This window comes from Lissotriton vulgaris, chromosome 11 (genome assembly GCF_964263255.1).
Source record: "Lissotriton vulgaris chromosome 11, aLisVul1.2, whole genome shotgun sequence".
NCBI lineage: Eukaryota > Metazoa > Chordata > Amphibia > Caudata > Salamandridae > Lissotriton > Lissotriton vulgaris.
Window position 1 is genome coordinate 74404480 of NC_141699.1, and position 13697 is coordinate 74418176.

The 13697-nt window shown below is 46.4% G+C and overlaps 1 protein-coding gene across 1 annotated transcript in view; it reads left to right on the forward strand.

Moving 5' to 3' along the window:
- Nucleotides 1-13697, forward strand: part of TOP3B (DNA topoisomerase III beta) — a 138089-nt gene that overhangs the window by 105719 nt on the left and 18673 nt on the right. The window contains exons 11-14 of the mRNA XM_086942725.1: nucleotides 4408-4513; nucleotides 4967-5113; nucleotides 6667-6840; nucleotides 6934-7062. Of these exons, the coding sequence (XP_086798851.1) occupies nucleotides 4408-4513; nucleotides 4967-5113; nucleotides 6667-6840; nucleotides 6934-7062 (556 nt within the window). The remainder of the gene's footprint in view (nucleotides 1-4407; nucleotides 4514-4966; nucleotides 5114-6666; nucleotides 6841-6933; nucleotides 7063-13697) is intronic.

Below are 13697 nucleotides of genomic sequence, written 5' to 3' on the forward strand. Positions count from 1 at the left end.
GGGTAAAATGCACGTGTTACAAATAACAAAGCGTAACATTACTTTGTGAGATGCGACCATGTTGAAAATCATCCCACATTCGCCCAACAAACCAACATTTAACTAACCAGTTTTAGTGGCCTTTGCTGGTGGGCAAATTCAAGTTCAAGTTCTGCATTTATGTAGCGCACTACTCACCCAGAGGGTCTCAAGGCGCTTGGGGGAAGGAGGGTGCTCACTCATCGAATATCCAGGTTTTTAATTGTTTTCTGAATGAGAGCTGGTTCTGGGTAAGACGGAGGTAGGCAGGGAGAGAATTCCAGGTTTTGGCCGCTAAGTAGGAAAAGGATCTTCCACCCATGGTGGATCTATGGATACATGGGATTACGGCGAGGGCTTGATTGGTCGATCGAAGTTGGCGGGTGGGGGTGTAAAAGGACAGGCGCGTGTTGAGGCATTCGGGTCCAAAGTCGTAGAGAGCCTTGCGTGCGTGGGTGAGGAGACGGAACGTTATTCTCTTGTTGACGGGGAGCCAGTGGAGTTCTTTCAGGTGACCGGAAATGTGAGCTTGGCGGGGGACGTCTAGAATGAGTCTAGCTGATGCGTTTTGGATGCGTTGGAGTTTTTTCTGTAGCTTTGCTGTTGTTCCGGCGTACAGGGTGTTACCATAGTCCAGACGGCTTGTGACCAGAGCGTGAGTGACCGTCTTTCTCGTTTCGGTGGGGATCCAACGGAAGATTTTTTTAAGCATACGTAGGATGTTGAAACATGATGAAGAGACGGCGTTGACTTGTCTGGTCATCGAGAGGGAAGAGTCCAGGATGAAGCCCAGGTTACGTGCGTGGTCTGTGGGGGTGGGTGCGTTTCCCAGGGCCGGTGGCCACCATGAGTCATCCCAAGCGGAGGGTGAAGATCCTAGGATGAGGGCTTCAGTTTTGTCCGAGTTCAGTTTAAGGCGGCTGTTCTTCATCCATTCGGCTACTTCCTTCATTCCTTCGTGTAGGTTGGTTTTGGCGGTGTTTGGGTCTTTGGTGAGGGAGAGGATCAGTTGGGTATGCTCTGCGTAGGAGATGATGTTGAGGTTGTGTTGTCGTGCGATGGAAGCGAGGGGGCTCATGTAAACGTTGAAGAGGGTGGGGCTGAGTGAGGAACCTTGAGGTACGCCGCAGATGACTTCGGTGGCTTCTGATCTGAAGGGGGTTAGGCGGACTCTTTGAGTTCTTCCGGTGAGGAACGAGGTAATCCAGTCCAGTACTTTTCCTTGAATTCCAACATTGCTGAGGCGTTGTATAAGGGTGTTGTGACAGACTGTGTCGAAGGCTGCGGAGAGGTCAAGTAGGATGTGGGCAGCTGTTTCTCCGTTTTCCAGTAGTGTTCGAATGTCATCGGTTGCTGCGATGAGTGCGGTTTCGTGCTGTGTTTGGCTCGAAACCCGGATTGTGATGGGTCGAGGGATTTGTTGGATTCGAGGAAGGCGGCAAGTTGATTGTTGACGGCTTTCTCCATGACTTTGGCGGGGAAAGGAAGGAGTGAGATGGGGCGGTAGTTCTTAAGGTCAGTGGGGTCTGCTGTGGGTTTTTTCAGGAGGGCGCTGAGTTCGGCATGTTTCCAGCTTTCCGGGAAGGTAGCGGAGTTGAGGGAGCAGTTGATGACGTCTCGGAGATGGGGTGCGATAATGGAGTCGGCTTTGTTGAAAATGTGGTGGGGACATGGGTCGGTAGGTGATCCAGAATGGATGGAGTTCATCAAGCGGATGGTGTCTTCAGTGGTGACTGGGGTCCAGGCGCAAAGGGTGTTGGGGGGGGGAGTTTATCTTCGGGTGTGAGTGGGGGGGGGGCTGATCTCCGGGCTTGTTTTCGAAGCCGTTGTGTATGTCTGCGATTTTGTTGTGAAAGAAAGAGGCTAGGGAGTCGCAGAGGTCTTGGGAGGGAGTGATGTAGTTGGTGCCGGCGGTGGGGTTGGTGACTTCTTTGACGATGTTGAATAATTCTTTGCTGTTGTGGGAGTTGTTGTCAAGTCGGACCTTGAAAGCTGCTTTTTTGGTGGAGCGGATCAGTTGGTGGCGTTTGCGGATGGCGTTCTTGAACGTGGTTAGGTTTTCAGTGGTTGGGGTTTTTCTCCAGGATTTCTCGAGTGTGCGGCAGGACTTCTTGGATTGCTTAAGTTCATCGTTGAACCAAGGGGCTTTCTTGCTTCCTTGTTTGATTTGGTGTTTTTTCAAGGGTGCTAGTTCGTCAGCGCTGTGAGTGATCCATTGTGTGAGGTAGGTTACTGAGATGTTTGGGTCCGATGATTTTGAGGGGGTGTTATGGAGAAGCGATGTGAAGAGCTGGTACGTGCTAATTTTGTTCCATTTTCTGCTGGGAATTGGTTTTAGGTTGTTGTGGGTTGTGGTTTTCTTGTAGTTTAAGTGGACACAGCTGTGGTCTGTCCAGTGTAGCGCTGAAGTGTGAGAGAAGGAGATGTATTTGCTGGAGGTGAAGATTGGGTCGAGTGTGTGTCCGGCACAATGCGTAGGGGTGTCAACAAGTTGTTTAAGTCCGAGATTGGCGAGGTTGTCCAAAAGGGTAATGGTGTTGCTGTCGTTGGTCTTTTCCAAGTGGAAGTTAAGGTCTCCTAGTAGAATGTAGTTCTCCGAGGGGAGGGCGTGTGGGCTGATGAAGTCATTGATATCTTCGCAGAATTGTGTGCGGGGTCTGGTGGCCTGTAGATGAGGGTGCCTCTGAGAGTTGTCTTGGGGTCGGTGTGGATCTGGAATTGAAGGTGTTCGGCGTTTGCGAGGGCGTCGTCGGAGCAGGTCGTGATGCGGATGGTGTTCTTATGGACGATGGCGATGCCTCCTCCTGTTTGGTTGCTGTGGTCCTTACGTATAATCTTGTATCCGTCAGGGATGGCTGTTGCGATGTCAGGCGCTGATGAGGCGTTCATCCAGGTTTTTGTGAGAAAGGCGACGTCCGGCAATGTAGTGTCGAGTAAGTTCCAGAGAGCAATGGCGTGGCTGTGAACCGAGCAGGTGTTGAGTAGGATGCACTTCAGGTGGTTAGTGTCGGAGCTTTGTTTGGCGTTAGTGGGGTTGGTGTGGGTCTTGGTGCAGTCAAACTTGCAGGAGTGGCAGGCGAAGGGACCATGGGTGTGTCCAGGAGCGGCTTGGTAGCAGTTTTGGAGGCGGCCGGGGTTGAGTGCAGAGAGGGTGATGGCATTGTACGTAATGCGTGAGGGGTGGGTGTTACGGGGACCAGGGGGACTGGCACTAGGCGCGGTCCAGGCACGGACGGGCGTAGACGAGCTTACCTTTGGCGCACCTTCGGCGTGACCGCTGCGCGTGGATGCTGCGCGTAGGTCCATCTGTCCTAAATGGAGAGTGGAGGGGGGCGGAGCGTGGGAGGGTCAGCTGGGAGGCGGGAGCGAGGTGGAGGGACGGTCTGGGACGGCACAACAAACAAAATGGCAGTAACAATAACAAATACTGCGAAGCAGGGTGAGATTGGGCACAAAGTAAAGGAACTGTTTCAGCAATGGAGCGCTATGGGTGATTTTAATGTCAAGGCAGCAGTGGTATAGCGCTTCGCACTCAGCAGCAGGCGCGCAATATTACACACAGAAAAATCGATTTACAATACAAAGTAATGCCCAGCAGTAGAGCGAGTGATTAGCAGTGGCGAGCGATTGACGCACAACACAAAAGAATTGCAAAAACAATTATGAGGCACAAAGCGCAATCAGCACGATACCAGGAGGAGAGGAGGTGAGGGGAGCGACCGCTTCTGCACAGGACAGGTATTGAAAAAGCATTCATCAAAGTGTGATTTGGTACTGAAAAGTCTAAATGTATGTAAATAAATCTCTTTATGTATTGCTTACTCCTGACCCAGAGCACGCCTGCTTATGTCATTAGTGTAACTGAGATTGGACACAGTTGATTCCAATCTTTTAAATAACAGATGTAATCATTGAAAATCATTCCTTCCTTCAGGAGTTCCTCTTGAAACTCTACTTGTACATACCTGAGATCCTCGTAGTTATTGGGTTGCCCTTTTTGGTGTATAGTAAGTGTTAGAAATGAACCGACAACCAAAGCAGTTCCAGTCCTCTCAGTTATTGTAGATTATATCAGACAAGCTGTTGTTTCTCAAAGCCTGATCACTTAGGGCAGGTGTCTCAAGCACTTGCTCTTCAGGTCCCCATCTGTTGGATTTGTTCACCTCTTGCTCATTGTCTGCTTTCTGCCTGCTTGTACATACAGACAACCCCATTTCAATTCCTTTGACTGGGGATGGCTAGCCACCACTGCTTGGCTCTTTTTCCATCAACCTTTGCTGCATGCCAAGGAGAAGTCTTTCAAGTTAGCATAGTTTTAATGATCAACATAGGAGGAGCCGTTAGTGATATCTTTATTTCATTTCCTGCTGTTCTGTGAATGTGCCACAGGTCAAGGCGTTGCTTTCAGAAGGCCTTAATCGCCCACGGAAAGGCAGTGATGCAGGCGACCATCCACCCATCACTCCAATGCGGTCCGCAACCGAGGCAGAACTTGGTAAGTATCTCTGCATGAGACAAGTCGTAGGTCTGGTCCAGTAACAGAATTCTGAACCACAATCTTAATAATGGTGCCATACATATCTGTTTGGGACTGCTGCATGGTGCTGGCTTTTGACCTTGACAGCGTTGCTGCTGTTGTGTGCCTGAGGGTTTGAGCATGGTGCTTGGCAATGTTGGCTCATCAGGTGCACTGCTGTCTTGATGATATTTTGTTTGGAAGGTTGAATTTTATATTAAGTTCTGGGATGTGTGTGTGTGGGAGGGGAGTGGGAGTGGGAGTGGGAGTGGGAGTGTGGGTGTGGTGGGGGGCCTTGAGGTTTGTTTTTGCCGTAGCTGAGAGGGAGGCAACCGAAACATTGGGATTGAATTAGAGTGGATAGAAGAATAATGGAAGCTGGGTATGAAGTAGTTGATCCCTTGTAAATAAAACATTTCTCTGTCTTTGCAGGCGGTGATGCCTGGAGACTGTATGAATATATTGCACGGCATTTCATTGCCACCATCAGTTATGATTGCAAGTATCTTCAGACCACCATCTCCTTCAGCGTAGGACCAGAGCGCTTCACATGCACAGGGAAGGCTGTTATTTCTACAGGTAAGGAGTACAAAGGGAGCGCGCCGACCAATCGAGCTTCATCGCTCCCTTACTCTGGCACTTAACACCAAGCCCTATCCCACAAAGAGGTACAAGGCCCTTTTCATGTTAATGTAAAAGGCATGTGGGATGCTTGGGCGCTATTTTTCTACTACGTAGTGAATGGCGAGTGTCTACTGATATTAAAGTATGTAGGAAATACGCGGATGTAGTCTCTGATATTGGCCTGTGTGTGAGGCTACAAGTCCACAGTATTTCAGCGTATAGGTCTATATTTTATCTGAAAGTGAAGAAATGCTGCGGGGGTCCTCATTATTCTAGTAGATGGTTGATAGGGTAATCAGCGGCGTCTCCTCTGCTATGGCGGATCAGCTTTGCCCACCCAGCCAGCCAGCAGCGAAAAATATAAAAACCAAAACAACAATGAACCCTTGTTTATAATCGTTTTATTTCTGATCTCAGAGCCGAGTCTTGGGATCTCAGAGCCGAGTCTTGGGGGCGGGGCCATGGGGAGGACAGGCTGGTGGAGGAGTGGTCGCACTGCTATTCAGTTCGCATGACTGTTTGGCCGGCCGTCTCAAGGCCACCCAAACCGTCATGGGCACTGAAGCTCCCTCCAACCCCAGCTGCGTTGCTGGGCTGGAGAGAGCAGGCACAGAGGCTCCAAGTCGACCTGGGAGCTCACATCCACGTGCTCAAGCCAATCCTGACGCTGCTTTCATGCAGTGTCAGGATTGGCCGCAGGAGATTCTGGGACCTTGTGCCTGCAGTGTACGGAGCCCGATTGGAGCGTGGATGCAGGTAAGTTATTTTTATGTTTTGTTGTTTTCTCTCGCCCTGCCACTTTGCCTCGATACCGGCCGCTAGTGAGGGTAATTCGTCAATTTGATTAATTTCTAAAATGAAGAATTTTGGCCTGACGAAAACAAGCTGACAACACTTTGTTTTAGAGAAAAGTTAAAATGATTTAATAACTTTTCGACAAAAAACATACTGTGGAAAAAAAAGTAAATGCTCATTTTTAAAGGACAGCATGCCAAAGAGAAAGAAGGGAAGATATAGGCACATCTACAGGATTGCATCGTACTCCTACATCAGTGCCCCAGCCAAATGCATTCATGGGCTGGAAAGGCCTTGCATCTCTACACAAGTCCACTCCAACCTTCTCTGTTTCCATTTTGGCTGGTTTTCAATTGTGGCATCCTAGGTTTTAAAAATGTTGTCCAATGCTAAAGTGACTGGTCAGGTAATTTGTGTGATGTTTCTAATCTGCAAATAAATGCAGATCGCTTTAAGTGCAAACTGAAACACTATTCCAAAAAATGTATTCTCAAACGTGATTGTCAGTGCAGAGGTCAGAAAGGAGCACACCCTGTCTGTAGTTAGAAGTAGGGATTAGGGGGGCAGTGTACGAGCACCCTCACCAGAGTTGTCTGAAATGCTTTTTCCCCTCTGTGCATGTGATGCTCTTTACAGACCACTAGAATCTTTCAGAGAAGTTGAGGATATTATGATAAGAATGTGAAGGATTCATAGTGTTGAACTGCCCACAGGTTACACGGAGATCATGCCATGGCAGGGGATTCCCATGGAGGAGAGCCTGCCCACCTGCGAGAAGGGTGATGTCTTCGCTGTTGACGAAGTGAAGCTGCTTGAAAAACAGACCAACCCCCCGGACTATCTGACGGAAGCAGAGCTCATCACGCTGATGGAGAAGCATGGCATTGGTAGGCAGCCCTCATTGGTCCAGGGGCATGCATAGCCACATGGCCTCTTGGTGGGATGGGATGGTGTATCATTTCCATTGCTTTGTGTCGCAGGAACGGATGCCAGTATTCCAGTACACATCAACAATGTCTGCCAGAGGAACTATGTGACAGTAGAGAGTGGCCGCCGGCTGAAGCCCACGAACCTTGGCATCGTCCTGGTACACGGGTACTACAAGATTGGTGAGTGGCAGATAGTCACTGTGATTGCAGCATCATATTCTCTGTTTGGAGGAATGGGTCTAGTTGCCTTTCTTTAACCAGGGACGTTGAGATGTGTGTCGCATTACTTCTTTGCCTCAACTAAAGACAGACTCCAAGGCCATGTGGTCCGTGCCAGTCAAAGGACGCAGTTGTGGGTATTTGCTGAATTTGTAGCTTACAAATGTAGCAACATAAATGTTCACTACATGTGTAAGAAAATGGGGTTGTAAAATAAAGTCCTGGGGTTCTTATTCTAATGCTTGTCTAGAGATCATAGATATTGCATTTTACTAATTATTTGAATGTTGTGAATAAAAATAGAATTGTACTATTTTGGCATCAAATTAATTTTTACATGTCCTACCGGTCGATTGGCTAAGATCCCAAAGATTCATTGAGCGAGAATTGGAGGCAGGTCTTTCTCCTATCTCGGGTCGGTTACCTAGAATAAACTTCCTTTGGAGCTATGCTGAGCCATCAATCTTAAAGAAAAAATTAAAAACTTGGATGTTTAGTGTCACGGTTTGCCTGTGCGGCTAGCTTTGGAGTCAGCGCTGGGGCACTCATTTGAGCATCCATGCTTTTTATAAATCTCTTGATCATATCAGATCATGTCTATTTACGTGCATTTCAGTTTTTTCTTTCAAATACGTCCACATCTTGCTATACACGCCAGCATTTTGTTTAGCAATTAGAAAATAAAACTCTTCAAAGCATATGTCATTGTGTGGATACTGTAGTACATCATGATTACCACAAAACCTATCCCACAAAGATCTCTCAGCCATTAAAAAGGATGTATATCAAATATTGGACACTAAGTGGAAAAAGCAGCTTTCTCATATTTTCTATTATTCACACCATGTTAGAGATGACGATTCACTACCTGCCCTTCTGCCGCCAACAGCAGGGAATATTCTAGATTTTTAGCGTTTGAGCAGGATACCCATACTGATAAAGCAATTTTATATGGGATCATTATCAATTCTGCAAGCTTTGGACAATGTTCTCATTAATCCACCCCTAGGTGTGCAATATTGAGGGCTTCTATGTCTGACAACAGTTGCCTTGCTGGAAATGAGATGCTACTGTTAAGTATCATTTCCATCCTCCTAAAATACATGTTTGAGGCATGTGCGCTGTAGATATATACATGATACACATGAGTTTCATACTCCTGCCATCTAGTGTTGGGTCCGGATGTTTTCAAGTTGTTTTTCTTTGAAGAAGTCTTTCCAGTCATGATGTCCGGTGACTCCTCCTTTTGGTGATAGTGTGCATGGACATCAAGTCCATTGTTAGATTGTTTTTTTCCGCCATCGAGTTTGGATGTGTATTGCTGCGCTCCGTTTCAAAACCGTTCTTCGGGTTCCCCTCGGTGTGCAATCTACCCTACCCTTGACGGTATTGTTCTCGTACGTGTTTCTCTCTTCTCCGTTTATAGAATCGTTTCGGGAAACACTCTATCTCAAGTTGGGAACATTGGGCGGCCCTCAGGCCTAGCCGCATCGGTCCACGCACCCGCCGATGGAACAAACTCCGTTGCAATTTTGTCCTCAGTGCCATGCCAAGTTCCCTCGCAGTGACCTACATTGAGTTTGTAACTTGCGTCTCTCTCCGGATCACAAGGACGAAGACTGCAACGTCTCTAAATCGTTTCGGTCCAAGAAAACTCTATGAAATAGTCAGGCTCGTCTATGAAAAATGCAACACCAAAGCATTCAACACTCTCTGGATATCTTCGGCGAAGAATCAGAGTAGGAAGAGGTTGAAGCGTCATCGGCAGAAGAATGATTCTGAACTCGAGATCGATTGGGAGTCTGAAGACATGCCTCTGGGACAGGGTGGTGTGAGTACCAAAGACCCCTTGCCCCCCAAAACCTTTTCAAAAAAACAGGTGGCTACGGCACAACCTCTGCCTTCTGGCCAAGGTTGGCACCGAGACAATGTTTCCGACGCCCCGTCTCCTGGCTTGCACTAAAACAAATAGTCAAGCCTTCCAGGTCAGGAACGAGTAGGCTGAACTCCTCTTCGGATCCAAAGCCCTCAGGTTCGAAGGAAAAATCTGGTTTGAAGCTGAAGCACTCCGCTTCAAAGGCCAAATCTGGTTCTGAACCAAAACCCTCTGCTCCGAATCAAAAACCTGCTTCAAGTCAAAATCTTCCACTCTCAAAAGCAAATCTATCTCTGCGCCAAAATCGAAGGACAGCCGCTCAGAAGCTCCCAAACCAATTTTAGACTTTCTTAAAGCGAAATGGCATCCTAAACAAAAGAAGATTTATATACATCCTGATATGCGACATATTTCTGCTAAAACACCAGCCAAACGCAAACTTCCTTCAGAGGACACTACATATAAGAACCCTCTGAAGAATAAAAAAGACATGGATACCAGCCCTGCTTATCCTGCCCCGCAATCCCCTCCACCTCCACCATCTTCTCCACATTTACCAATTTTAGATCCTCTCCTCATTTACCAGTTTTAGATCCTTTCCACCCTAACACCTCCGGTATCTCCACATACACAGCCTGAAGGGGATGATATTGATGAAGAACACACTCATTTGCCAGAAGACGCATGGAGTGATTACACCATTGACCCTCCATTAGATACTGACCCACACCTTTACCCTGTAAAGCCATCGCCACCCGATTATAATGTGGCTTATCAAGAACTTATTTCTAGAGCAGCAGAGTATCACTGGGTGGCCTTACATAAAGAGTCCTTATAAGAAGACTTTTTATTTGAGTCACTTGGGTCCACACACAGGTCAAGTCAAACGCTCCCTTTGCTAAAGGGCATGATCAGGCATGCAGATGACATCTTCAAAGACCCTGTGCAAACACGTATTTTAACTCCGGGTCAATAAAAAATATAAACCTTCTCCATCTGATCCTGTGTTTGTCAAAGGACAATTACCTCTTGACTCCCTAGTGGTGTAAAATGCTCGTAAAAGAGCTAATTCACAAAGCTCTGGTGTTGCACCTCCCCCAGACAAGGAATCTAAGCTTATAGATGCCTCAGGGAAACGAGTGGCTGCTTAAGCCGCTAACCAATAGAGTATTGCAAACACACACGGCCTACTAGTTAGATATGACAGGGCACACTGGGATGAGATGGAGCAACTGCGCCAATATCTCCCAGATGAACACAAAGTCAAGGCACAAGAGTTAGTTCAAGAGGGGAAACTAGTTTCCAACTCTTCAATTAGATGTGCTCCAGATGCTGCTGATACTGCGTCTAGGGAGATCAATACCAGCATTCTCCTTACAAGGCATGCATGGCTTAGGAGTTCAGGATTTAAACCTGAGGTTGAACAGTCCATTTTAAACACCCCTTTTGACAAAGAGCAACTATTTGGTCCTCAAGTCGATCAGTCTTCAGAAAACAATTAAAAAAGACGCTGAAGTGTTTAAGTCCGTGGGAGCGCTCCAGTCACCATCAAATAGGGGCTCCTTTCGCCGCTCCTTTTACAGAGCAGGGTCTAAAACTACATCTTCAGACCCAAATATTTCCTCTTATAAAAGCAACTCACAATCCTCTCCCTTTAGAGGGTTCTATAGTGGAGGGTATAGAGGAAACAATTCCAAAGGTAGGGTTAAAGGCGCCACACCGCGTAACACCCCTTCCCCTAACAAACAGTGACTTGCCCACACTTCCCCCTTAACACCTGTCGGGGGAATACTTCAACTTTTTCTCCCCAGTTGGCAATCCATAACAACCGACAAATGGGTGATCGACATTATCCTACATGGTTAATGCCTGGAGCTTACCATCAATCCCTCAAACATTCCACCTTGCATTCACAAACTGTTGTCAGACCACTTACAGTTACTCAAACAAGAGGTGCAATCTCTCTTAAAAAAGGGAGCTGTAGAACCTGTTCCTTTACAATACCAAAGTTCAGGGGTTTACGCTCTTTATTTTCTAATCCCCAAAAAGGACGGCACCTTAAGACCAATTTTGGTTCTCAGAATGTTAAACCAGTACATTCTGTCAGAACATTTCCATATGGTAACACTTCAACAGGTGCTTCCACTTCCTCAGCAAGGCGGTTTCATATCCACACTAGACGAATACTTTCACATTCTGGTCCATCCAGCACATCGCAATTATCTCAGATTTGTGATAGCAGACAAACACGATCAGTTGAAAGTGCTCCAGTCGGAGTAACTACTGCTCCAAGAGTGTTTACCACATGTCTAGCATTAGTAGCAGCTCATCTCAGAAAACAACAAATTTACGTCTCCCCGTACTTAGCCGACTGGCTCATCAAAGCCAGCACACACCAAAAGTGTTTACAACATACCCAGACCACGCTAGACCTACCACAACGATTTGGCTTCACAGTCAACATGCAAAAGTCTCATCTACAGCCCTCACAACTACAGTGTTATCTGGGAGCAACTCGCAACACTCATACGGATCTACCTTCTCCAAATGCAGCCAGAATTCGCAATATTAAAACGTGTTACTTTAGTTTCAGGTCAACCAAAAATTACCAGCCAGAACCATCATGCAATTGTTAGGAATGATGGCATCATGCATTTCAATAGTGCCTCATGTAAGACTACACATGCGTCCTCTACAAGAATGCTTAGCACATCAATGGAATCAGTTACCTGTTCACTTAACAGATCTAGTGTTGATGGACAGCCGCACCCATCGCCATCTGCAGTGGTGGAACACAAAACATTTATCAGAAGGGCAGTCCTTCATCGAACCTGTTCCACAAATCGTGCTAACAGCAGACACCTCTTTATCAAGTTGGGGTGCCTATCTCTAGGATTGCACAATCCAGGATCTATGGGGCAACAAACACATCTTCACATCAACCATCTAGAGCTTCTACTAGTATTTCTAGCGCTGAATGTTTTCAGTCTCATCTCACAGAGAAAGTTGTCCTAGTCCGCACAGACAACATGACAGCCATGTTCTATGTACACACACTCTACAATTGTCACGCCTCTCTCTCAGACCATTTGGCGTTGGGCAATTCATCACAGAATTCACCTTCTGGCAGAACATCTCCCAGGAGTGAATAATTAAATGGCCAACCTCCTCAACAGGAGGAGGCAACAAATACACGAGTGGGAACTTCATCCCCACGTTCTTCTTCCATACTTCCAAAAATGGGGATTCCCACAAATAGATTTGTTTGCCACACTGGACTGTTCAAAATGCCCAAACTTCTCCTTCAGGTTCCTGCACCATCTATCCAAAAGCAATGCCCTATGGATGAATTGGTCAGGAATATTTGACTACGCTTTTCTGCCTCTCCCACTTATTCTGTGTCTGGTTTGGAAGCTCAGGCAAACATCCCTCACACTGACTTTAGTGGCTCCCACATGGGCCTGTCAACCGTTGTTCACTACACTCTTGGAGCCATCAGTGGTTCCACATCAAAAACATCATCTTACCTTCTCACTTCTCACAAGCATCTTACCTTCTCACTTAGAACCATAGAGAAATCAGGCACCCAAACCCCAAGGAGTTCAACTTAGCGATTTGGCTCCTGAAGTCATAGAGTTGGGATACTTAAATTTGCCACCAGACTGTATGACTATCTTAAAAGAAGCAAGAAAACCTACTACCAGAGGTTGTTATGCAGCATATTGGAAACAATTTATCTATTGTAATAACAACAAAATGAATCCTCTAAATGCTTCTGTTCAAAACATTATTTGTTACCTTCTACAACTGGTCTAGCCTACACATCTGTTTGGTTTCACCTTGCAGCAGTTGCTGCATATTTGCAAAACCAACAGCATTTGTCTTTGTTCAAAGTTCCTGTGATTAAATCATTTATGGGGGATTGCCTTCCTCATTGTAATCACTTCATTGAGAAGAGTCGGTGAGCTACAGACATTAACCTTAGAGGCGGTGAGCTACAGACATTAACCTTAGAGGTACCCTTTTTTCAGCTTCATAAAGATAGGGTAGTTCTAGGCACCAACCCAAAATTCATCCCTAAAGTAGTTTCTTCTTTTCATCTTAATCAGTTGAATTCCCTGTGTTCTTCCCTCAACCTGATTCTGTAGCACAACGAGCTCTTCACACACTTGATGTTAGAAGAGCGTTATTGTATTATATTGAAAGGATAAAAGATTTTCTTAAAGCAACTGTTTGTTGCATTTGCAACACCTCACACGGGCAATCCTATGTCTAAATGTGGCATTTCAAGATGGATTGTTAAATGCATTCAAACTTGCTATGCAAAAGCTAAAAGAACTTTATATGCCCCCTAGAGCTCATTCGACTTGCAAAATAAGGGCATCTATGGCCTTTTTAGGTAACATTTATATAGCTGACATCTGTAAGGCAGCAACATGGTCTACACCACACACATTTACCAAACACTATTGTGTGGATGTATTAGCACGCCCTCAAGCCAATGTAGGGCAAGCAGTGCTAAAGACACTTTTTCAGACAACTGCAACATCTACTGGTTAGCCACCGCTTTGGGAGAACACTGCTCTATAGTCTATGCAAAGCATGTGTATCTACAGCACACATGCCTCAAACGTATTAAGTTACTTACCCAGTAAGCATCTGTTCTTGGCATGTAGAGCTGTCGATTTACATGCGCTCTCAGACCTCCCTGGACACCTGT